This window comes from Pimephales promelas, chromosome 6 (assembly GCF_988280905.1).
Source record: "Pimephales promelas chromosome 6, fPimPro1.hap1.1, whole genome shotgun sequence".
Taxonomy (NCBI): domain Eukaryota; kingdom Metazoa; phylum Chordata; class Actinopteri; order Cypriniformes; family Leuciscidae; genus Pimephales; species Pimephales promelas.
This window is the reverse complement of record NC_142774.1, coordinates 34,421,764-34,449,428: the sequence shown is the minus strand read 5'-3', so window position 1 is coordinate 34,449,428 and position 27,665 is coordinate 34,421,764. Positions and strand designations below refer to the sequence as shown.

Genomic DNA, 27,665 nt, shown 5'->3' with positions numbered 1-27,665 from the left:
CCCGATCCCTAAACCCACCCCTAAACCTACTCATCTCCACCCCGATCCCTAAACCCACCCCTAAACCTACACAGCTCCACCCCCTGATCCCTAAACCCCCCCTAAACCTACCCAGCTCCACCGCCTGATCCCTAAACCCACCCATAAACATACCCTGCTCCACCCCCTGATCCTTAAACCCACCCCTAAACCTACCCAACTCCACCCCTCAGATCTGGATCCGACTCCGCCCCCTAGATCTCGTGTACTGCAATGAGTTGCTACTGAATAAAGTGAGTTGAATCCAAAAAGCTCTAAACCCATTTTAGAATTGTAAAGATGGCAGATGTGGACCATTTAAAAAAGTTAAGTATAGGCCTACACAAAAAAAAAAAAAAAAAAAAAAAAAATTAGCAGTGTAAGACTGGAAAAACTGGAAAAACTGTAAGAGAGGGCAACTCTCTGAGTAAACAAAGGAAATTAACATTTGAACTCTCCCTTGTGAAGTTAGCATCACCATTGGAGACACAAGTCTCACCTTAGAATACATCTATTCTGGATCTTCATGGTTTACTGTGAATAATTATTATACAGTATTATGCATGTTTGGTATCATTTGAAATGTCTCAGTGCGACTGGTACAAATGTCTCATCCCCAATGAAGTAAACCAAAAGGTAATAAAGTTCTTAAGGGTTTAGAGATAACTTGCACACAGACGAGGGTGTTTCTTCAAGGCAAATAGCATTCTGCTCCCAAAAGGTCTAAACTCTAAATGCAAATTCCCATTGCTAGCAAATGTTTCCATGTGAAAGAAGTTTCTGTCTATATAAAGAAATGCAACACGAGGCTAACTCAGGGCGATTTGTAACTCAAATTAGCCTGTGATGCGGAGTGTATGCAGATTTGCATCTTCTTTTGAATTTTTTTTTATCATTGGGCAGATTTAGACAGGCTTACAGCAGCAATTAGATTTTTTTTTTTTTTTTTTTTTTTTATCGATTTGATGTTAGTTCTCTGAAACCAGAACGGATAACTGGTTTGAATGATCCGTTCTCCACCAAGTCAAAAGCATGATTGGCTTGACTGAATGTGAAAGTGTTACAGGGATAGTTCACCCAAAAAAGAAAATTCAGTCATTTAGGGCCCATTTACACCGTTTTCAAATAAAAAAAAGAGAGCTTTTTATGCATTTTGGCCATTCACATGACAATGGCGTTTTGTGGGATTTCAAAGTGCAAGTTTTTGAAAACTACTGTTAGGCTATCTCTCCGTGTAAACTCCAAAAACGTAAATATGTGAAAACGGTGACATCATGCATGTCTGTAGGCGCGTAATTTTCCTTTACGACATCGCCAACTACTGGCCTGGTAGCATAATACAGCGTTTTTAGTGGTTTTCACAAATTCTTTTTGAAAAACAATGTTCAAAAAACTTTTCCTTTTTTAGTACAGTGTTGCTGTGTAAACGTACACTGACTTACCCTTAAGTTGTTCTATACCTGCTGAGTTTCTTTGTTCCTGCTGAAAACAAAAGATGATATTTTGAAGAATGTTGGAAACCAAACAGTTGCTGGTCCCCATTGAAAAAAAAAAAAAAATACTATGGAAGTCAATCGGGACCAGAAACTGTTTAGTTACCAACATTCTTCAAAATATCTTATTTTGTGTTCAGCAGGAACAACTTGAGGGTGAGTAAATGATGACAGAATTTTCATTTTTGTGTGAACTATCCCTTAAAGTTAAGTAACTACGATTAATTTAGCAACTAATTTAGTGGCGTAAACGCGCAAGAGATCACTTCCCGCACCCTCAGATCTTAGACGTAGTTACAAGAGTTAAAAACAATATAAACACAGTTTGTTTTCTAACACAAACCACTCGTTTCGTGTCTTAGTCATTAAATCATGTTTAATTTGGACTTCTCTGTGCATGCTCTTTGAGGTGGTGACCATAGACCTCCATTATATGACTGACAGACAAGAACGGTTTGACCTAAAAATATCAAAATTGAAACTACTGCGAAAAGAAAGACACCGACATCTTGGATTCCCTTGAGGTAAGCTAAAACATACCAAAAATTAATTTCAAAGTGAACTATCCCTTTAAAATAATCTACATATACAACAGTCTCTCTAAAACATAATCTAACATGTTAATTAACACAGCACAGATGCACATAGTCCAGATGTGCATTCTTGCATTTGATTATACATTGACAACATATCACTCACTCAATACTAATGCAATAACATGCACACACGCACACACAGCCACTGAGCTGTTCGACCGGTCAAACCCTCACAGATAATACACATCTGTTCGATCTACTGTAAAATCTACAAGGACAGATATGAGCAAATGCTGAAGTGAGACAAAGAAAGAGACAATAATAAACATCCTGGTCAAGACTTCATTTCACAAGTCAAATGTCTGTGTAAGACTCGTAGTAGTTTTTGGAAACGCTAATGTAAAGCTAGACAAGCATATTTTCTGTATTTACATAAAGGCACAACAAGATAAACAGGAAGAAGAGCAAGATGACTGGCTGAAAACAAGAAAAACACTCTTTCACTCTGAATCAATTTGCCTGCAGACAAATTTAAGTTCTACAAATACTTTTTCCTCATTATTCGACACAAACAAACACCTAAAAAAGAAACACAATGTTTATGCTGTTTCAGCATTCCTCAAAATGTATTTGGGAAGTTGACATGAGATACATTCGGAAAGTTGGCATGTCCTACTGTACTCAATCTAAAACCATTTTAAACAGCATTGTGCTTTTAATAAAAATTCAGCATTTATGAGCTGATATTAATTGCGAGATTATAGCAACGTGTTGTTTAAAAAAAAAAATATATATATTAAGAGTAAAAATTTCCAGATACACAATCTATCCTTTCCTTTGTACATTCGTAAACCTAAAATAATCTAAATTATACATTTTAACCAATAATAATCTAAATTGAAATAATACCAGCAAATGCTAAATACCTAAATCAATTCATGAAACCACTCCATTTGTAAGCTTTATTAATGTAATAAGCTTAGATGACCTCAGAAATGCAGAATACCTAAAGAATAGCTTTATCTTGGACAAAATAAATACTGAGCCCTATCTAAGGAAACTGTGCACAACCTTTTACTTGCTCTACAAAACAAGTAGTGAGGAACATCTAATCAACTAAACACACTCAAAGAAAAGAGAAAGCTACTGACTCAACTGTGAACAAAAAAGGCCTTATAAAGAAACTGTGGTTCTCACTCTTTTTAACTCCAAGACCACCATTGTCCAGACCATAAAGCCCCCATTCTCGTGTTGGCTAAGATAGTCCCTTAGGTACTTCTGCTGTACTGATTACAATACTGTTTGTTTTTCCATTCTTTTATTAACAGAAAATATGAGTGTTAGTTAATTAAAATAATTAACTGCAATTAACATTGTGATTTCAGAACTTTCTGTTCAGAACTGTATGTTCGGTAGAAATAACAACAACAGCTATAGGACAAGTTAAAATGATACATATGATGTCAGTTTATATGTTGATTTTAGCCTTTAGCATAAAGTCTTTTAGCATTTTAAGTGATTAAGTAAGTATGTTTTTTTAAGTCTCAAGTTTGCTGAGGCCCCCGTGGAGTATTTCATAGCTTGTCAAAATAAATAGGGCTGTCAAATGATTAATCGCGATTAATCGCATCCAAAATAAAAGTTTGTGTTTACATAATATATGTGGGTGCACTGTGTATAATTATTTTATTTATATATATATATATATATATATATATATATATATATATATATATATATATATAAATACACACACATGCATGTATATTTAAGAAAAAAAACACAGTGCACCCACATATATTATGTAAACACAAACTTTCATTTTGGATGCGAATAATCACGATTAATCGTTTGACAGACCTAAAAATAAACAACAAAAATATTATTTTAAAGATGGCATGAAATGAAAAGTCCAAATGCACAATATAGATCTTACTGTGAATGATTCATCCATGTTTCATGTAGGGCTGTAACTAACGATTATTTTTTTACGATTAGTCGATTAATCTATCAATTATTATTATCTAATTATTTTCTGGTCAGTCGATTAATCTTTTAGGTTAACTTACCAATAAATAATAACCATAACTTCTGCCATGAATCTTTCAATGTTTGAACATTTGAACATTTTCTCATAAATACACATTAAAAAAAAAAATACCAACATAAAAAATAACTAAATGCCAAGAATTAAAAGGCATCTATCAGTAATACAAATGTCGTTGTTACAAATATTAGATGTTACAAATGTTCGACTCGTCGAGACTGTTTTCCAAAGATGGCTTCTGCTTGTATACACGAAGTGGACTGTCTTTATAAAGTATCTTCTTATTAAACGGTCTGTACACTTACAACGTTCTCAATACTGCATGCTTCTATTTTGAGCCTTGTTAGTGGTAGTGATTTCTGTTTACTTATTAAATGACCCTATATACTAGCGTATATGCTAAACAGTTTTTAGAGATTAAACTCTTTGCATTCGATTATCATGAAAACAAATCCCAGAGAACGTTTGACTAGGGACCGATGTGTTATTAGACCAAAGGTTCCTTTGGCGCCGGAGTTCTCCTTTAAGTGCTATCAAAGTGTCTTGCACGAACTGAGACGAGAGATGTATCAACTCATCTTAGTTTTGGGAATAACATAGTTTAAAACGGTGAATAATAAATTATGCTATTGACATTGTGTTTTTGCAGTGTGTGTGTATTCGCAGATTATTGTTATGATTCCAATGGCTTAATTTAAATTGAGCAGCCATAATGCTGTGGTTAAAGGCATGATTTCCATTACACGAGAGTAGATGTTAAAACTTCAAGCATTTAAGCATTTATTTATTTTGTTGCATGTATTTTGCAGTACAATCCATAAATGTTCATAAAGAGTGGTGAAAATTGATAAGCCATAGCTTATGGATCCAGTGATTTACCCACAGCATTTATATAGGGGAATGTTCAACAAACATATTCATTAGCTAACATGAAAGCAACAATAACTAAAGAAAAAGAAAATAGGCAAACGTGCATGCATGCATGCAGGACAGCTGTATTTGCCAACTATGAAGGTCTGAACACAGTCCCACCTTCCACATTCTGAACATTCAAAGAAAGGAAGAACAAACTATTGAATAAGTTACATGCTAATGAAGAACAGTTAATTGAGTTGCAATGTATATGAATACATTTCTCTTTCCCATTAGCCAGTTTGGCCTTCATCCCTACCTACTGCTCTCCATCTAATGTAATCATATTAGAAAATAAATGTCACAATAGTATTACCTTTTTACAGTAGCCAAAGACCAATTTAACACATAATTACCCCTTCTCCTCTTTATATAATAGTGTTCCTTTCTTGAGCAGCTGTCAGCATATTGGTTATCCTGCAAAGTTTTTGATTTGGCTAGCTTTCATTGCATGTGGTAGTATATGGCCTAACAACGACACAAATAATTACACTTAATTTATAGACCTTTTTTATCTGTTCCTAACGGATATCAGACGACAACAATGAAAGCACATGATGTGATGAATAGAGCCCGAATGATATGGATTTTTGGGGGCCGTTTCCGATACCGATTTTAAAAAAAAGCCAGATACCGATATATCGGCCGATATTATTTACGTGTGTATATATTATAATACAGTAGTAATGTATGTGTATTATAGTATGAATATGTTAAAGGATTAGTTCACTTTTTAAAAAAATGTTTTGCTGATAAATTACTCATTTTATCCAAGAAATCAATGTCTGTCTTCAGTCGAAAAAGAAATTAAGGTTTTTGAGGAATGTAAGTGAGTAAATTATCAGCAAAAAAATAATGATATATTGAGTTTCATGGTACCAGTAAAATGCCAGAACTGGCATAATTCAAATTCAAATTTATATTACATAAAAAAGAGAACCAAACCCATTTTATTTATAAAACTCATAGACCATTGTGTCATATTTCTTTTGTTTATGAGGTCAGCAAAATACTAAACAATAAAGCATTTCCTATTGTTTTAGAAGGGGTCATGCTATTCATGTGAGCTGGCAAATGATTTAGAGGTTAGTGATGTCGGCCTATTTGAAAATTAGCCAGATAATATCCGTATGTATTAATTCATCATCCATATCATATGTTCTGCTTATTTCTGTAACACAACTTGTGGTTGCACTTGCCACTCAGTGTTCAGGACTTTAATCACTAACAACAAAGTGTTCTCTACATGTCCAATACAAGACATTAGATACACAACATTTAAGTTCATGCTCACACTGAGCAACTTACATTTTCAATTCTTATCAACATCCCCAGTTACATCCATGGGTTGGTCCCCAGTTGATCCGTAACACCTGTTTCAGATGACAGTTTGCTGAATAACTTACTGTTCGCAACACTCTTGAAATATTATTAGTTAATTATTTAAAGGCACAGTTATCCCAGCTCATAGTACTCAGTGCTTTCTATTTTAATTTATATCCAAATTTTTGATTTTGGTTTCTTGAGGGCATCTGAAGCCATCTATTAAAAGTTGTATGCACATCATATAAAGTTGCGATGAATCGGAGGTAATTTCTTCTTCCATATTGTGACGTGCATTTGAGTGTTATTATTGAAAAGGAAAAAAATTTAGGGAGGGGAATTAGTTCTATCCATCGGTTTTTGATTGGATTTTGAGATGTGGGTATTGCACTCATGAGCTTGCAGGTGTTTAAAAGTCACCATGAAATCAAAGTTAGCAATTCTTGTTTTTTTAATGGAATAATGTAGTATTTATTATAAGTGATTTATAAGTGCACATAATATTTTTTTGATCACGTTCCCTCATAATCTTGTTATAATCAGTGTTAACTGGCGTGAGGGCGGGACAACCTGTCACTCACATGACATCACAGCAATAGCAAACCACAACCATCCAATCAATTCATGACAGACAAAATCAAGTCCCATCCTACATTTTTTGTTGTTCGAAAAGCTGTGTCCTTCAGATATTAATTGTTCACAATAACTTATAACATGCATTAAAAAAATATTAGTTCACTTTTAAAAAAAACTTGCTGATAATTTACTCACCCCCATGTCATCCAAGATGTCCATGTCATTCTTTCTTCAGTCGAAAAGATATTAAGGTTTTTCATGTAGACATTCCAAGATTTTTCTCTATATAATGGACTTCAGTGGGAACCAAACGGTTCAAGGTCCAAAAGACAGTTTCAGTGCAAACTGTTCAAAGGGCTTTAAACGATTCCAGACGATGAATAAGGGTCTTATCAAGCGAAACGATCGCTCATTTAAAAAAAAAAAACAAAGTTATCTTTTCCCGAGTCAATTCGTTCATTTTGTTCTTTGAATGAACCAAATGACACGAAAAAAGATTTGTTCATCATTTTGATAAACGAGTTTGAACAGGAGATTCACGAACGCGCATCACAGAACAGGGCAAGGCAACCATTTGAGCTTATAAAACTTAAACTTGGTTATTTTTTTTTTTAAATGAATCGTTTCGCTTGATAAGACCCTTATTCATCGTCTGGAATCGTTTAAAGCCCTTTGAACAGTTTGCACTGAAACTGTCTTTTGAACCTTGAACCGTTTGGTTACCAGTAAAGTCCATTATATTGAGAAAAATACTGGAATGTTTTCATCAAAAACCTTAATTTCTTTTCGACTGAAGAAAGAATGACATGGATATCTTGGATGACATGGGGGTGAGTAAATTATTTGAAAATAAAAGTGAACCAACTTTAAAATTAATCATCCGAATAAAAGTTTTGATTCACAAACTTGCATTGACATGAGAGCGAGTATGCGGAGTTATGCCCATGACATAAACATAGCGGTGAAATATCGTCTGCATCCGAAATAGCATAGGCTACCAACGATATGTAGTAGGCAAAAAACATAGTATGTGACAATATAAGTATGAATGTATATGTATAAGTATTCATAAAAGAGTAGGAAAAAAGTACCCAATCAAAAGACATTACTATTTCTGGCGAGATTTCATATGATAGACACTTTAATATCCCATGAGGCCACGGGAGAGGATTTATGAATGCTGATGGTATGTCATGACAATATGGCAAATATAGTACGCCCAGATTACACACAGATAGAACATACTGTTTTAGCGATTGTGAAGTATTTACTTATTCAAAATAAGCACCAACTTAAGAGATGTGCTTTTTCGCCACTCTGTTTGCCAGTTATTATACAAAAAAGACACATTTGACCGCTCAATTATGCGCTTGACCAATCAGAATCGAGTCTTCCAATAATACCCAATTTATCACAGATAAGACCAAGTCCAGTTAGGAGCAAGCCGACCTCACTCCTATCACAGTGTACTCCTTTGTGCGCAGATAGAGGGGCAACCTTGCGGCCTAGAGCTGCAGTTCAACCTCCCTCTCAGGTGAAGAGACGGGGATGGGTGTACACTGCGGTCTCTGCGTTATGAATCCAGGGAAAATTACATAGTAACCTCCATTAGGGGTCTGACAGAGGAGACTGAGCATAGGAAGTGCGTACTAGCATACTAAATGAGATGCTATTGAACAGAGAGCACTCATTCAAGATTGTAGGGCTATACAGATGTGGCGAATGTAAGTTAGTCAGACTCAGATCCAATAAGACGCTGGATTCATGATAAAGTTAATACGGGATTCGTTTATCGATAAATGATTGCGCCATTGCCAGTCTCTTACCTTCCCTCGCCTTCAGCAGAACGGTGTTGGCCACGATATTCTCAATCTCCATTGTCAGAAAAAAGATCCCGTGCAGTCCCGATACATTTCACTTAGGAGAAAATAGACGAGGACGGTCGCGCTGTTGGTGGTGGTGGTGATGATGAGGATGATGTTCGGTGGTGAGGATGGTTATGATCGGCGTGAATTTGGCGTTGGCACATTGCAGGTTAATTGTATTTCTCCATATCTCGCTGTTGAACCCCCCACCTTTCCGCTCGCCGTGGACATGTAATGTAACGTTACTCTCTCCCCCCCTTGTTAGCATTCAGTGCTCAAGCAGTCCTTCCTGTCTCGAGCGAGCTCTCGCTTACACCGTCAGCTCTGGAGGAGGAGGGATCATCTTACAACCAGAATGTAACCTAACAGTCTCGCTCTCTATCTGATTGTCAGCTTTTATAATATTTGCGAAGAGCCTACTATTTATAAAACATCACGTTTCTCACACACATTTATCGTTTACCCAGCAACAACAAGGCAGACTATTGTGAACAAGTTCATCATCTCAGTAACGTTACAGAAACTTCCAGATAAGCTGGCTACAGATTTTTATTTTTATTTATTGTTGGGAAACTGGGTAACTATGGATGTTACTGATGTTAGCATTACATTAATTACATTAAACAAAGTGTAGCTAACTAAAAGACTTTACACTAGCATGAAAGAATCTAATATAGGCCTAATTAGTTACTATCTTTATTAATTTTAGTTTAATTTTACTGTTGTATATTTTTAAGGTGAAAAACAAACAAACAATTAATTCACATCATTGGTTCTTGAACAAAGGGGACGAGGTCCACTAGGGGGCCTCAGCAAACAATATACAACATTTTGACATTTAATTTTAATTTGTCCTGTGAACTGTTTTTATTAAAGAACATACGGTTCTTAAAACTTGTGGAATCAAAAAAATGAATCATGGTTAAATTACACTCCTATAAAAGTTTGCAAACAAGCAACATTGTCATCATTACAGCAAAAGTTCTAAAGGAAATAATCAGTGTTGGGTTTTATGTTTTACTAAGTAATGAATTAATGACTTTTCCCTTTGAAAAACTAAAGTCAGAGATTACTCTTAATCTTCTGGAATTTAATTACAGTTATTGCAGATGTAATTGCATTAAATACTGACTGTTGAACAATTATAAAACAATAGTGTAACCTTCTCCCTTTAAATACTTTGGTCATTTCAAGAATAATTTATGCAATTTTATATTATGTATTAAATGTGTTTTAGAAAGTAAGTGGTAATAAGTAATTCAATACTGTTTAGAGAGAGTAATCTAATTACTGTTGAAGACGTAATTAGAAACTTACACTGGAAACAATAACTATATATTACTCAAAAAAGACAATGTTGTTTAAAATCAATTTTACTCATCAAGACATTTTTGCAATTTGAATTGCTAAGGATAAGATTATTCACATAATACTTTTGCACCTATATGCTTTCAGAAATTCGAAATAACATGTTATATGAACCTCATTAATTATCTAAGTTGATTTGAAAAAATTGAAAAAAAGTTGTGATAAATCATGAAAACATTTTTTAACAGTGTACATAGTTTTTAATGGTCTGTAGTTTAGAGAAAGATCAACATTGAACTCAATTAACTATATGTAGATCATGAGGATTGACTGCACATATATGAGTTTTATTTAATGAAGGACGTGATCTTTGGTATCACTGCTGTGTCTGGGAATTTTTAGGGTGAGATCTGTATGATAACTGCAGTGATTTGCTGACTCATGAGGTGATTGTGCATGGATGACCTTAATGCAGAACAGTGAGGTGGTCGCAAGGCCTTGGATTTCCACCGCCCTTGGGGATATTACAGCCTGCTTCACTCTTGCACAAGGACACACAGATACAGCCTGTCTAGACAGCGCACTCAGCTGTCTGATATTCCAATTAATTGGCTGAGACACTGCACTAAATAAGCTTCCATAATAACCATAATACACACTAGACTCCCAAGCTTACCTGAATTTAGTGTCTCTGCAAACTAAAAGTTTTATGGCATGAAATACTGTAGAAAGCAAAGCTTCAATTCAGTCCACTTATTAAATTTCAGCCACGAGAATTGACATAATCAAAATAGATGCTGAGTATTGCAGTGTTCTTATTCAGTATTTGTGACCCACTAAATGTGACTTTATTTACCAAAAAGCACATATTATGGCAGCACTTTGCTTCTTCAAAAATGGACAAATGTTGAATATATTCACCTTGTACACCAAAAACATAATGTAGCACAGAATCAATGATTTTCTTGTACTATTGGCACATCAACTAAGTTTTGATGTGTAGCTTTTGTTTATGTCGCATCATTATACTAATCAGTTTATTTCATATCTGGGCCTTGAGATTTGGTGACTTTTATTTTGAAATTGTAGACTTGCCTTTGTCAAATGGGTGTGGTAGTAGCAACTGCATCTCTAAAGTGGCAGCCACAATTAAATTGTGATTAATTAAATGCTCACATGGTACAAGGACAGTTCAGAACGTGATAATACAACTACATGCCCCTCTGAAGATTATTCTTTCTTTCCCCACATGGATTTTTTTCAAAGAACAAGCCATGTGATTTTGAGTTTCATATTTTATTCAGAAGTGCTGCTGCAACCGAGAATTAGACTTTGACATTTCTAATCACACAATTTAAAAGCGTAAATAAAAAGAAATCATGTATGATATTACATGATTTCACTCTAAATAACATAAAGCATTTATATATGTATATATTTAATTTATTTTTTCCTTTTTCATAATAATGATTTACATCATAATAGACATGCAGCTATTATCATTATAAAAAAATCGTCATTTTACAAGTCATATCATCAGTACAGTCAACCAGATACGCTTAATTTAGCGCTAATTATGGAACCTTTATTTTGAAGAATTGTGTTATGACATAATTAATTTGGCCGGAAGTGACTCTCCAGTCTTTATTTCTAGACGAGCGCTCGTCCCGTTATTCGCTGTTATTATTATTATCATCAATAATTATTTAGATTTTTCGAGGCAAATTACTTGTTCCGGTGAAACAGGCAAAGCCCGTGTGGCATTGCCCACAAGTCCTTAGAAATGTCATAAACATGGAGTGAAAGGACAGAGCCAGGTTTCCAGTCGGTGGGCGATTTTTTTCTCTCTCCGTCATTAGTAAAACCGGGAGGAATTTATCTAACGCAAGTATGTCAGGAAACCACTTTAACGTGCACGAAGTGGGCTGTTGCATCAAATACTTCATATTTGGATTTAATATTATATTTTGGGTGAGTTATCCATTTTTGACATTGTTTGCGTGCTGCTCTTTTTCTTTTCTTTTTTTCGCACGGGGTTTGCATTAAACCAACCTCTGGCTGTTTGACACAGCTTTACCTCAAATCCTAGTGAGCTGTCTACCTAGACAGCATTGACAAATATTTCAGACAGAATCAAACGTTCTAGATTTACATATGAAGCCCCAAACCTGTGTTTAATGTTCGTTAGCTTATCTTTCAAATGCTACCACACACTAAAGTACACTCGAAAGGAGCTTATCTTGGACCTTCTAAACGCGCTTATGACTCCAGAAATGCTTTTAAATCGCTCCGACTGCACTTATTGTAATATAATAATGCTCAAACGTTACAAACACTCTTTGAATAAAAGTAATTCAGAAAAGCTGTTAAAGCATTCCAATTTGCAAATGCACCTATGATGCTCTAAAGTTCATAACATGCTTATGATCGCCACTAAAATGCTGTCAACTTTTCCAATCATGCTGTCTATGCAGGCAGCTCAGTAGGTTTTGAGACACAACCCATGTGACAGGTGGTTTGTGCTTTGTCCGTATTGGAGGTCAATCTATGGAAGCCTATTTCCACCACATAAGAAAAAAAAATCAAGTCATAATTTTATGTCATCATAATGTAATAAATTGGTCGTAATTGTACTTGTAAATAACATCTTAAAGGGATAGTTCACTTTGAAATTAATTTTTGGTATGTTTAGATTACCTCAAGGGTATCCAGGATGTAGGTGTCTTTGTTTCCACACCACAGTATTTTCAATTTTGATATTTTTAGGTCAAACCGTTCTTGTCTGTCTGTCAGTACACCTGTAAATAACATCTGTACATTAATAACTTGATTTGTGAATTTTGAGATTAAAAAAATCCAAATTATGACAGTAATTTCAATTTATGCAATGACTTATGCAAATCATTTTGACATATGTCTTAATTATAACATTAATTCATAAATCTGAGATAAAATATAAAAAGTATAACATACTAGGTAAAAATTATGACTACTGTAAAATGTAATTGAGATTGAATAAATCAAAATGACAAGATAAAAAGTCATAATTCACTTTCTGTCATAATAATTATATAATAATAATTTCTATTCATGTCATAAAATAGACTTAGTGTGTCAACTTTTTATGTCAAGTTGTCAACTAAGACTATGTCTCATAATTGTGGCTAGACTTTTTATGTCATAATTATGAGATAACATGTAAAAAGTATGGCATACCAATTGATTATGACTATGGTAAATCGTAATTATGAGATTAATAAATGTATGAGATAAAAAGGTGAAGTTCACTTCATGTCATGATTAACACTGTATCTATACTATATATTTCTAATAATTATGATTTACAAAAGCAAGATTTCCTTTTCTTATGTGGCAGAAATGGGATTCCATAGGAATGAATGTGAATGTAACCAAAAACTAAATTTATTTTCTAAAGCAATGTATAGTGCTAACCTGATCTCTCACTCTGTCTGACACACAATACTCACCCTTTAGCTGCTGGGAGTGGCGTTCCTGTCCGTGGCTCTGTGGGCCTGGAGTGAAAAGGTGAGTGAAGCCCATCTTTTCACGAGCACTTCATATATCAATCTAACAAATCAAGTGAGATCTTGAAATTAAGTTAATGTCCTCACTTTTATTCCTGTTTGTCTTTCCATCAGGGTGTCCTCTCCAACATATCCTCCATCACAGACCTGGGTGGGTTTGACCCAGTGTGGCTGTTTCTTGTGGTTGGAGGGGTGATGTTCGTGCTCGGGTTCGCAGGATGCATCGGTGCTCTGAGGGAAAACTCCTTTCTTCTTAAGTTTGTATGTCCTATTTTGTTTTTACCAATGAGTTCAAGCAAAAACTCTAAGCAATGTGTATTTAGTGCACCTACCATCTGCCATTGAAGTCATGTGACAGTGGTGTAGTCTGTTTATAGCCTGCTTTAGCTTTGTTTGTATTTTGGCTTAAAATTGTGTTAATTTGTAAATATTATCATGATGAACAAAATATGCAAGAATCATAAACGTTTGTTGGTCACAGCTTTTTAATTAAGAAGCCAATGGAAAAATCCTATTGGGCTTTTTGTTGAGTAAACCAGAGTAATGCTAACTTCTAGGTTGGGCTACAAAAATACACAATCACAAACGAATAGTGTTAAATTTTTTGGTACAGTTTGGTTTTTAGGCTTTCAGGCATAAATTAATTTCCTTGTTATGACACTCGGCATATATTTAGTAATCTTTATCTGTCTACTGTGCAAATGCAGCTTCTGTGCCCCATTTTGCAATGTAATGGGGTGAAAGTTGTTACAGAGATTTGCAAGAATGTAGGATGGTTGCAATTATTACATTGACGTCATGACTGCCTGTCAGATAAAAGGCCCATTCACAGCAATAAAGATAGCAATGACTATATTAGTGTCCTCCACACCAACACACAATATCTTTGTTTATTTTGCACACACTTCAGGGTCATTCCCTGTCAAATCAACCAAATTTAATTTGTACTGTTCATATTTTTTTGTGAATAAAGACAGATAAATAGTGACTAAGAAAGCCTAAGAGAGAGAGAGAGAGAGAGAGAGAGAGAGAGAGAGATAGATAGATAGATAGATAGATAGATAGATAGATAGATAGATAGATAGATAGATAGATAGATAGATAGATAGATAGATAGATAGATAGATAGATAGATATTAGGGCTATCAAACGATTAATCGCATCCAAAATAAAAGTTTGTGTTTACATAATACAGTATATGTGGGTGCACTGTGTATGATTATTTTATATATATATATATATATATATATATATATATATACAAATACCCACACTTGCTTTTATATATTTAAGAAATATTTTCATGTATATACTGTATATAGATTTATATATAATTTATATTATATATAAATATAAACATTTTACATATAAATAACATTTTCTTAAATATACATGCATATGTGTATATACAGTATATATATATATATATATATATTATACACACACACAAAATAATTATACACAGTGCACCCACATATATTATGTAATCACAAACTTTTATTTTGGATGCGATGAATCACGCTTAATCATTTGACAGCCCTAATATATATATATATATATATATATATATATATATATATATATATTAGACTATTTAGAAAAGATGGTGGCATCATTATTTTATATTTACACAGAGATTGGTGGGTCTATTTAAAATCTGTTGACTTTGTTGCAATATATGCCAAAGGTGACATGGGGGGGAAAGCTTTTTGGGGGCTTTTTTTGCCCTGAGTTAGCATGCTTGTAACTCAATAAGTATTAAATATATCTTAATATCCTTTTAGATTTACATTTATTCATTTAGCTGACGTTTTTATCCAAAGCGACTTACAATTGCTATATATGTCAGAGGTTGCACGCCTCTGGAGCAACTAGGGGTTAAGTTAAGATTTTGGGTTTTAAAATACATTTGTTTTGTTATCTTCACTTTTAAGGTCCTACATGGTTCAATCCCAGATCTAAATGCAGCTCCATGAGTAAATTGGTCAATTGTGCACATTTTCAAAAACCAAATGTGGGTCACTTTGCCTACAGCTGGTACTTTTTTCGTTTAGAAATTACAAATAATGTTGAAACTAGAAATGTATCTATTTTTTTTTTTCCGATCAACACAATTTCATAGAATATACCTACTGTGCAGACAAAAGTGAATAGAGAGTGCAAGTGTGTAAATTTGTTTTTGAATGGCTGGATATGGATGGGTGGGATAGACTGGGCTTGAAAGTGTGTGAACTTCCTCTCCCACAGGTTCTGGTCGTCTGTGTTACTCCTTTCAAATGAGAGAGGATGCTGTGAGAGCTTTGTGGGAATGTCAAGAATGGTATTGCAAAAGTATTACAAGAGGCCCATTTCCTCTAGGGTTCTTAAAACATCTGGAAACACCAGATGAACTAACTGTGATGTCACTCTGGAAGTATTCATTACGGTCACAGTGACAAATCACCGCTCACTGTTCTTGTGTGTGCAGTTGGAGATGAGCGTTGTGAAAATATGTGAATGTTTTGAGACGGGAAATAAGAACTACGTCATCTCTTTAAAAAAAAAAAAAAAATGAACATTCCCCTGTAAATGTGTCAAGGGATGTTGGCAGGGTTAGGTATCATAAAACAGAGAATGTTAACTGAGTTTAATCTATTGTGGGAAAGAAACACGTTCTTTATTCAATAGAGACCCTTAGGGCAGATATTATCCATCATGAGTTGTGTAACCCAAACTCTACTGTCCTCTTCCGCAGTTTTCCGTTTTTCTGGGAATCATATTTTTCCTGGAGTTGACAGCGGGAGTCTTGGCGTTTGTCTTTAAGGACTGGATTAAAGACCAGCTCAAGTTCTTCATCAACAACAATATTCGAGCATACAGAGACGACATTGACTTACAGAATCTTATTGATTTCACGCAAGATTATGTAAGGACACACTGGCACACAAAACCAAACCATGAAAAGTGTATACATACAGTATATATATGTGTGTGTTGCTTATATACTTGCTTTATATATATATATATATATATATATATATGTATATATATATATACATACTGTGTGTGTGTGTGTGTGTGTGTGTGTGTGTTACCGCTTTACAATAAGGCTCCATCTGTTAACATGAGCTAACAATGAAAATACTTCTAAAGCAGTTAATGTTAATCTTAGTAGCTGAAATCTGTTCTAATCTGTAATGGCTTTCATCTATTGGTTGGTTCACACATCAGTATTCATTGCATGATTGTTTCTGCAGTGGGAGTGTTGTGGAGCTTTTGGGCCTGAAGATTGGAATCTGAATATTTACTTTAATTGTACGGACACCAATCTGAGCAGAGAGAAATGTGGGGTTCCCTTTTCCTGCTGCACCAAGGACCCTGCTGTAAGTAAACACACAGACACATGACTTCCAGTCATCTTATCACCTAGAATGTGTGATTCTTCTCCTTCCGGAAGACCTGGGAACATAAACCTACACACAAACGTACAAAACAACATTTCTCTATCTTATAATACTCAGACACTAGGATTTAATGTGGAATGTTAAGTTGATGTTTTTTAGAGGACTTAATCTAAGATTACTTCCTGTTTTCCTTCCCAAAGGAGGATGTAATCAACACTCAGTGTGGATATGACATTCGAGCGAAAGGCGTAAGTACTCTACTCCTCTGCAAAATGATATCCACCCAAAAATTCAGTCAACCCTTTTATTTACACTCAGGTCTCTACAATCTGTTTGGCTTTCTTTCTTCTGTAGAACGCAAATGGATTTAGAGAATATACATTCCATATAATTGAAGTATACTGGGACTTTTGCGCTTAAAAATGACATAAAAGTGATCCATATGCACTATATAGCAAGTTTTCTGAAGCTTACTGTGTTTTAATAGGTGGAATTGTTTTATATTTTGCATGTATTTACTTTATCTTTGGCTAACCTTGTGACCCGAGTGGAGCGATGCAACAAAAGCAACTAGAACCCATTATAATTATTACTGATGCTGTCTACACTGGATGCGACACACATGACAAATTCCTGACATACTCCAAATAGATTTGGAGTGGTAATTTTGTTGAATCCAGTGCAAACAGCCTCAAGCTGTGGTGTATAGTGTAAATGTGTGTTTTTATGTGTGAAGGACAACGAACAGAAGATGTTTATACACACGAAAGGATGTGTGCCGCAGTTTGAAAAATGGCTACAGGAGAATCTAACCGTAGTTGCCGGAATCTTCATAGGAATTGCACTTCTGCAGGTGACTAAACAATGACAATCAGTAAAATTCGCACACACATACACACACTCAGTGTGCATTTATACATGTTTTAAAGCTACACTGTGTGATTTTTACCCCCATCTAGTGGTGAAAAGGTATATGACCATCCAGTGAACATTAGTTTCTGTTCCTCTCAATTCCGATTTTGTTTTAACTCCTACGGTGGCCAATGTAGTCCAAGATTAATATGGCTTGCAGTTCGACCTCGTCCATGAGTGTTAACTCAAACTAAACGCGAAAGGCGAAGCTTGAATTAACGGGTATGTCCCTCTTTGGCTGATGTACTTTCAAGTAGGAGGGGCAACATGGCGACCGAATGGCAATGGCATATTATACACTCACGAGAATACTTTATTACTTGAACGACATAAATATACATTAATGAGCACATATATTTTTGAAAGAACTAAGTGTTTTTAGCTAAGAATAAACTAAAAGAGTTACACAGTGTAGCTTTAATGTTGTGCATGTGCCACTGTTGATAAAATGATAATGGATAATTGATAATGGAAAATTCCATTGTGCTCTGCAACAATATGAAGACCTATACAGTTCTCTCATTTTACATTTACCCTACAAAGTGATTTATTAATTCTAGGTTCTGAAACCGAACAATTATTCAAAATGTATTAAAAAAGAAACTCATAAAATTAATAATATGTCATAATATTACTGTTTTACTGTATTTTTTTATCTAATCAAATAAATGCAGCCTTGGTGAGACTTTTTTTAAATCTAACTAATTCTACCCAAACCTTTGAACAAAAATGCAGCTGGTTTGATATTACTAACAGTCTCTGAAAATTAAATAATTGGGGCCTTCAGAAACATCAAAACCCTTCAACGTTGATTGCCATTTTTATATTTCATGCATTGTTTTAGTTTATCTCCAGCTTCTTGTGAGTGCTTTTTAATTTCAGCTGCTGTCTTTCAAATTTACAACCTAAACAACCTGCCAAGTGTGCTTATTTTATTGATTTATAAACAGCTCTTTAAGGTGATTGAATACTTTTACATTTACATTTATACATTTGGCAGACGCGTTTATCAAAAGATTTTTCAAGGTACACATTTTACATTCTCAGTTCTTGCTTTCCCTGGGAAACGAACCCATGACCTTGGCGTTGCAAGCGCCAACACTACTGTTTGAGCTACTGGAAAGCTTTTAGAAGGCATTAAGCCTAGATCTGAAGTTGTTGTGCTATGTTATGTGTAACTCTGTGTTGTCTTTTTGCCTGAGACGTTAACCCATCCTCTACTTCTAGATTTTTGGGATCTGTCTGGCACAGAATCTACTGAGTGACATTGAGGCGGTCAGGGAGAGCTGGTAAGAAACATCAATGATATAAGAAGAACACTGTCTTGAGCTCTTCATTTTGATTAGGGCACACCCTAATGTTAGAATGGGATACAAGGAATATATGAAAGAATAGCAGAGTCCACACCACAGCTATAAGAATAGAGGCACAGACAAATGATATTGCTGGAATCACTTTCACAGCAATTTTTCCAGTTGATGAACGATAAAAACATTGAAAGCTAATCAGAATCAATTTTGCTTTAATGGGCTCAAAACTGCAGCTTGCGCTTAGAATAGACAGAATGAATTCATCCGCTGGCGGGGACACTAATATATAGTGTGTGTTCACACTTGGCAGGTTTGGTTCGATTAAAACAAACCTTGGTGCGATTGCTCTGTTAGTGTCGTTCATTTGATTAAGTGTGAACGCTGCCATCTTAACCCTGTTTTTTCGTCATTGTCTAGATGTTACCCATCACGGTTCAGTTCAGGTATCAGAACCGCGTCTCCACAGATCTTTGTGTGTGTGTGTGTGTGCCGGAGGGATTTCTGGCGCTTTTTTGACTCTTTTACACATTTTATAAGCTCCTCATGAAGTGTCAACTCCATCATATACCATCATATGTACTGTATGCACATAATGCATGCGTGTTTTGCCTTGCACTCAGTATTGTTTTGAATGTTCGACAAGTTCTGGTGCAAAATATACATCATAAAAGCCTGGTTTGGTGTTAAAAATGGTGTTAAAAAAGTGTGGACACTAAGTGAACCAGGACTAAATGAAAATATTTTTTTTTTGTTCGGACCAAAAGAACCAAGAGAACCAAACTAGAAGCCTGAACATCTTGGTGTGAATGGCCATTAAAGGGATAGTTCACTTTGAAATTAATTTTTTAAAAGGTTTTAGCTTACCTCAAGGGTTTCAATTTAGATTTTTTTTTAGGTCAAACCGTTCTCATCTGTCAGTCATATCATGGAGGTCTATGGTCACCACCTGAAAGAGCATGCACAGAGAAGTCCAAATTAAATATGATTTAATGACTCGTAAATTTAAGTACACATGACGGCCTAAAACACGAAACGAGCGGTTTGTGTGAGAAAATGAACAGTATTTATATTGTTTTTCCCTCTTGTAACCACAGCCACGTCCAAGAGATCTGAAGGCACGGGCGCTTCGGTCTGCACAAGCGCCGGAAGTGATCTCTTGCGCAGTTGCGAAAAATAAAATCAACGTTGACTGAAATCGTCTTCCATAGCAATTTCCTGTATATCTAAATATGTTTAGATCTTCACAGTGAAGGGTAACACTTCTGAAATCTCTGTGTAAACAATGAGTGACGTACACGCTAGGGATGTCCCGATACCACTTTTTCACTTCCGATACCGATACCGATGCCGCACCTTTGGGTTTTGCCGATACCGATATTAGTCCGATATTTTTTTTTTCGTGGTCCGACGTGCCGTATACGGCCCACAGGGTGGTTTATAGGTTTAACTTTGTGAAAGACAAAACAAAACAAACACAAAAGTAAACATAATACATATCTTTGGAAAGCTGAGAAACTCGTGATTCGAACGACGTAAACCATTTTAAGATACAATCAACACAGCGGGCACAATCTGTCTCTTTGTCAGACCACCAACAGCCAAAACAAACCAACACAAACTGGAAGAAACTCACCAATTAGCCATCTGTTAGTCCACATTCCAACAAAAATGGTTTGGTTTCACTGTAAAGCGTCCATACAATCCAATTTGAAGAAGTTTTTAGTCCAAAACAATTGTATATATGAATAAACATCCATGGAATGTAAATAGTAGCATTTCCCGTTAGCCGACAGCGCTATCACAACTTCGACGCACTAATGCTACGTTCACACCGGACGCGAATAGGGCGTCAGGCGCGAATGATTTCAATGTTAAGTCAATGCAAGAAAAATTCCTGCGGCGCGAATGAGGCGTGGAGCGCGGCGCGGAAGACGCGAATCAAGTTGGCGCGAATGGCGCGAATTGAGCGTTGTGCATTCACGCGTTTGACGCGAATTCGCATCTGCCGCCCGAGTTGAACTGCTTGCTCACGTGGTGAAGTGTCTGGATGCTTCAATAAATTATTTTGTTAATATGACTAAATGCATGGTGGGATTATGCACAACAAAGCAAATGTTTCATCACTTAAAACATTATTTCTATATGGAGACATGTTCATTTTGTATTGAATGTTATTCATTCCATATCTAGAAATAGTGTTATGTTGTAAAGACAGCCAAGTCTCCCGGAAGTTCCGGGAGTCTCCCGCACATTGATAGCGTCTCCCTGATGCCCGCAAATTAGTTCAAATCTCCCGGAATCTAGAGCGAGACATACTGCGCGCATAACATACATAGCGCGCTATATATATATCAACATATGTGCATACATTCGTGTCTGGACGTGAGAGAGAGAAAAAAATCACAGGACAGGTTAATAACTTTTGAAGGCTGGCTCTATTTATTATCAAAACAAAAATAAATGACAGCTAGATTAGATGGATGAGGGGCCGGGCGAGGGTGATCCTCGCTCAGATGCGGGACAACAGGTCATCAAACTGGGCGCGTGACAGGCGGAAGTACCGCTGACAGCGGCCGTCATCCAGCGCAGCTCCTGGAGCGAGCAAATGGTGAAACTCGCCAAACGGTTCGGCTCCGAAGGGTCCGGTGGACACAAATATACGGCGACGATGATCCCCACGCCGCTGTTCTGCTATCCAGAGTAAATACAGAGCGGTAACTCTCTTGATGAATGCTCGGTCGACATAAAAACAATGACCGCCAACGGATTTTGATTCTGACGCGCGTCACGCGCGTAAATTTCGCTTCAAACTATACGCGCGCCAGTTTCGCTCTCTCTTTGAGTGACAGTTTATCTATCCAGTTGCAATAGAGAATGAAATGACGCTATTTTCTGATAGCCAATGAATTTCTGAGAAGACTGAAATGCAGCTTTTGTGGAATCATCCGATTACATTAGAATCCATGCGCAAAAGCGAGAGTGATTCTCTGCACGCGTGTGCTTAAACACAACAATCATCACGTGACAGGCTGCGCCGCTAAACTGGATATCGCTCATATTTTTTTCTCCCCTCCGATCTCCGATCTAGCGTTCTGGGCCGGTATCGGCGCGATACCGATGCCGTGGATCGGATCGGGACATCCCTAGTACACGCGCGAGAGATCACAAGAGGTACTGTGACTGTGATTACAAGAGGTAAAACGATATAAATACTGTTCGTTTTCTCACACAAACTGTTCTTTTCGTGTCTTGGGCCATCAATGTGTACTTGCATTTACGAGTTATTAAATCATGTTTAATTTGGACTTCTCTGTGCATGCTCTTTGAGGTGGTGACCATAGACCTCCATTATATTTCTGACAGACAAGAACGGTGTGACCTAAAAATGTCAAAATTTAAAATACTGCGGAAACAAAGACACCTACATCTTGGATGCCCTTGAGGTAATTTAAAACATATCAAAAAATAATTTCAAAGTAACCTATCACTTTGATGATGATGATGATACTGACTAATGCAGATATATTACGGCTAATTTGGCTATATAGTTATGGCTTATTGTCCTTTTTTGTTGTGTAGTGCCCTGGAAGTAATCTTTCCTTAATCAAGCTGTCAGTTTGATGGTAATATGCAGGAAGAGGGTGTCTAATCTTGCTAACATTTTGGTCTCTCTCTCTCTTTTTCATCCTCCAGTTTGTTTACCTGAAGCACTTGAGCCGTTCTGCAGACAGAGCCTCCATCTCTCTGTCACTCAGCAACAGGGTTTGCATTGTCATCACAGTCTCCTAGCAACCAGTGAGGGATTCCATTCACATACCTCCTTTATTGCATTGTACATCGACATCTTCACGTTTCCATCATAATGGTGTGTTTTTAATCCTTCTTCAAATATCACACAACGAAAATCTCAACAGTATTAACGTGTTGAATCTACATACAACTAATTTGTCTTCCTTAAGACCATCCATAACGTAACAAGAAACACTATAGGCCACTTGCATATGGGTCTGTATGATTATGCTGAATGGACATTTAAATATTATAAAATGTGTTTGTCAGTGCTAAGAGAATAGTTATATTGGTAGCTGAAAACATGATCAGATTAGGCGAAATATGAATTACTCGCGGCCGAGGGATGTTTAAGGTGTTGTGAATTACTAGCATCCTATGGAAATCTGCTCAAGCCCAAAGTATACTTTGGCCGTCCGCACCGTCCTTGTGATGTCATTTTCGTCATCAGTAGGACCAACAGCGAATGTGCGACTGACTTGACCGCTTAAGAAATAGTTAGTGCGCATGTGCAAAACACGTCTTTCCGTGTTCATAAAAAATGAAGTATACCTGGGCATATGTTGAGGCAGATTGTGCTAAATGATGAGTTACTGTCTACCTAACACTACATGAGTCTCATTATGACTCTAAAATGTATAGAATTCATTGAGACTATTTGTCCATTTTGTTCGCATTGTCAGATTATGTGTATATTACCTGTTTAATGGATTTAATTAAAACAGTTGCTTTTGAAACTAAAGGAAAATGCACTGCATGCTTACTGGAATTACACTACATTTTCCCCTGTGTTCAGCTATATGAAGATATTTTTGTGAATGGCTCTGTTTATCTGTACTGGATTTTAAAATTATTGCCACTGTAAGTAATGATGTCACTAGAATGTTTTAAAAACATTAGCACTGGAATTTAATACTTGATTCAGTATTAAATTACTGATTCAGACTGTCAGATTCTGGGGAGGGGTTAGAACAAAACCTAGCAAACTGGGTCATATGGGTGAATTACAAATGAATTGGAGTAAAAAGTATACTTATTTAAAAATGCAGTCAAGAAGAGAGTAAAAGTTGCTAATGTTTTTGATACTCGGTACAACTGAAAAGTAGTTAAAGATACCCAAATACAGTAACTAATTGCCTTTATTCATATACTTTACACCACTGGTTGATTTGGATGGAAGCATATGGCATATGCATATATGCAAATTGGGTTGATTATAATTGGGGCTTGTTATTATGAGATTCACCTGCATTTATGATATTGAATCATGAAATCTTTCTGAACTCATAGTTTCTGAAAGATGAGGAGAATGTTTTGACTTGATTGTGAAATGAATCTGCAGCCTGTTACATAGTGGTTTTGTGACTTTTGTAAAAACAGGGTTTGTGAGATTATTTGAAACGCAAGCTGATTTATTGAATCCATGTGGTTGTGATAATGCTTTTTCACTTTACACTTTCCTGATGTGTATAACCTTAATATATCATAATATGTTTGTTTTCAGTTGGCTAAAGTTTTGGACTGTCTTTGTGAAAGGTGAAGTCCAAAGAAAAGCAAAAGACTGTATTTAAATTGGCTTTCACTGGCTTTAGTATTGAAAGTGTGCAGATCTAAAAGATTCCCTTTTTTCTGAGATGGTCCTCACTGCAGAGCATAAAATCCACGGGGAGGAGTCAGAGCCACTTCCAACTCCTCCCACCTTACGTATACCTAAACCTACCCTGCTCTACCCCCTGAACCCTAAACCTACCCAGCCCCGCCCCTGATCCCTAAACCTACCCAGCTCCACCCCCTGAACCCTAAACCTACCCAGCTCCACCCCCTGAACCCTAAACCCACCCCTAAACCTACCCAGCTCCACCCACTGATCCCTAAACCCACCCCTAAACCTACCCAGTTCCACCTACTGATCCCTAAACCTACCCAGCCCCGCCCCCTGATCCCTAAACCTACCCAGCTCCACCCCCTGATCCCTAAACCCTCCCCTAAACCTATCCAACTCCACCCCTCAGATCTGGATCCGACTCCGCCCCCTGGATCTTGTGTACTGCAATGAGGTGCTACTGTTTTTTCTAGCACTTGTAATTTAGTCAGAATTTTAGCCCAGCTTAAACTTTTGGTCAATCATTGACTAGTAGTGCCATAAATAAAATATGTAATACATTTTCGTGCATTTTCTCATAAAACTGTGTTGTAAAAATGACATTTTATGGTAAAATGAAAATTCACATAATCACACAATCATTTTGTTATCACCGGAAAGTATATTTTTTCTCAGTAAATATGTATCTAATAATGGCATACTTAAGGGGGGGGGGGGGATGGTTGGAACAAATATTTTTAACTGGATCTGCTTATCTTATTTGGGCAGAACCTTCTTTGTTTTTTATTATTTAATTCTAATGTTCCCATGTTTCTGTGTCATTTCGTAATATTAATTTTACAGTATCTTATTTAACAAATGTAATAAGAACAATTTACATTGTTTTCCAAGATGGTGGTATTGGAAACAATAAATTTTATATGTTTTTGTATGTGTGGTAAGCATGTGTCTATGTCTGACTCTTTTCTAGACCCTACTCATTAATAAAGTGTTATTAATTGTCTCCAATATTTAATTATCACCAACCTATAAGGATCATGTGCAGCATGTTTTTAATGTGTTTTAAAGTTTTGTACTTTTTAAAAATAAAATACTATTGGAGTGTTAAAAAACAATAACAAACCTTATTATTCATTAGTTCATATTATCAATTTAATATGAACTTCATAGACATCAGCAATACACTAAATGTTAATTCAATTTGATTTTTTATAGAATTTATTTAAATATGTACTTTTACGTGACAGCATTTGCTTTTACGTTTGATAATGTCAATTTGTGGCTACCTGTACACATTTCTCGTGCAGTTATAAGTTTGGACGTTAGATGGCGCTAGAGGCATGATGTGTATGAAACATGTTACGAAAGGTGTAATAGTAACTGTTGATCTGTTGATGAGGGTCTTGAGTTAATTGTGAAAATTACATAGAAATGAATACTTACTCATATTATAGAGCTGTACAGCAACTGTTCGGTTACATGGTTAGGCTACAGATTAGCCTTTGCCTGAGTCTTCATGGTTTATAGTGGATCTTTATTTCAGAAGATATGATTCAACGCTGTATTTCAATGATGCCCTTTTAAAGGTGAATTTATTTCTTGAAACCCAACAACAAATAGTAAAGTATAAATATGAGATGTGAATTGTAACATTAGTACCCTAGCTATATAATACAGATTTCATGAATAGGCTACACACTTAACTAAATTTCAGGGGTGTTTCCACCTCGAGACCTTGCTGGGAATGAAACTGCGATGTCTAAATCACCTTAATTGCACTTGCTTATACAACCCTCCTTCTTCTTCCTTTGGGAAGCAGCATGGTTAATCTGAGCAGATTAGGATCTGCTGTGTTTTCTTAATCCCACCACGATTAAAATAGGATTAGAACTCATCTCCTGGCCTCAGTATCACAGTAACTGCTCAGTGGCACTGCCACTCTGTCTTTCTGTCCCATGGAACAAAGGAACAGCAATAGGGGTCACTGTGTTTTCAAGTCGCATAATGTCATTGCATTGCTCACTCACTACCAAATTCTATATATATGCACAAAATCTATGGCCATATTTTAACAGCAAAAAAAAAAAAAGTATGGGTTTGAAACTGTTTTAGTCTATGGTTTGAAATGAAGATAAGATCACATTGTAGGGGTAGGGCAGTATGATAAATCCATGCACTTTTTTTTTTTTTGCAAGTGCCCTTGTAATCTTTAATCAAAAATAACAACATTTATCTTGCAACAACATGATGACGTGTTTACTGGCGCGAGGGCGGGACAACATGTCACTCACATGACTTCACAGCAATGGTCCGGGCCGACATGTAACATGCTACTGTAACAGTAAACTGTAACTTCTAGCAGCCTACAGTATTTTGCTGATAATTTACTCACCCCCATGTCATCCAAGATATCCATGTCATTCTTTCTTCAGTCGACAAGAAATTAAGGTTTTTGATGAAAACATTCCAGGATTATCTCGATATAATGCACTAGCTGGTAACCACGGTTCAAGGTCAAGGTTCAGGTTTCAGTGCAAACTGTTCAAAGGGCTTTAAACGATTCCAGACGATTAATAAGGGTCTTATCAAGCGAAACGATCGTTAATTTAAAAAATTAATTTATAAGCTCAAATGTTCGCCTTGCTCTGTTCTGTGATGACACGAAAAAATGACATGAAAAAAGATTTGTTCATTTTGATAAACGAGTTCAAACAGGAGAGTCACGAACGCGCATCACAGAACTTAAAACTTAAACTTTTTTTTTTTTTAATGAGTGATCGTTTCACTTGATAAGACCCTTATTCATCGTCTGAAATCATTTAAAGCCCTTTGAACAGTTTGCACTGAAACTGTCTTTTGAACCTTGAACCGTTTGGTTACCAGTAAAGTGCATTATATGGAGAAAAATGCTGGAATGTTTTCATTAAAAACCTTAATTTCTTTTTGACTGAAGAAAGAATGACATGGATATCTTTGATGAATGGGGGTGAGTAAATTATCAGCAAAAGTTTTTTTTTTTTTTTTTAAGTGAACTACTCCTTTAAG

At 36.0% G+C, this 27,665-nt stretch overlaps 2 protein-coding genes across 4 annotated transcripts in view; one reads left to right on the top strand and one right to left on the bottom strand.

The window, feature by feature from the left end:
- Nucleotides 1–9,100, bottom strand: part of grk4 (G protein-coupled receptor kinase 4) — a 33,636-nt gene extending 24,536 nt beyond the window's left edge. For both annotated transcript variants that reach the window (XM_039670153.2, XM_039670154.2), the window contains exon 1: nucleotides 8,732–9,100. In XM_039670153.2, coding sequence (XP_039526087.1) covers nucleotides 8,732–8,783 — 52 coding nt within the window. In that variant the 5' untranslated portion in view covers nucleotides 8,784–9,100. The remainder of the gene's footprint in view (nucleotides 1–8,731) is intronic.
- Nucleotides 9,101–11,696: 2,596 nt separating this feature from the next.
- On the top strand, nucleotides 11,697–25,561 carry tspan5b (tetraspanin 5b). 2 transcript variants are annotated; one of them, XM_039670167.2, is made up of 9 exons: nucleotides 11,697–12,049; nucleotides 13,574–13,624; nucleotides 13,738–13,884; nucleotides 16,358–16,528; nucleotides 16,860–16,985; nucleotides 17,207–17,254; nucleotides 17,743–17,859; nucleotides 19,146–19,207; nucleotides 22,922–25,561. In XM_039670167.2, exons 1-9 carry the CDS (start codon nucleotides 11,969–11,971, stop codon nucleotides 22,932–22,934), a joined length of 816 nt encoding a protein of 271 aa, XP_039526101.1. In that variant the 5' UTR covers nucleotides 11,697–11,968; the 3' UTR covers nucleotides 22,935–25,561. The 2 variants fall into 2 exon arrangements, with proteins under 2 accessions (XP_039526101.1, XP_088988602.1); XM_089132476.1 differs by lacking the exon at nucleotides 22,922–25,561 and having other exon boundaries at nucleotides 19,146–19,211.
- Nucleotides 25,562–27,665: the final 2,104 nt, after the last annotated feature.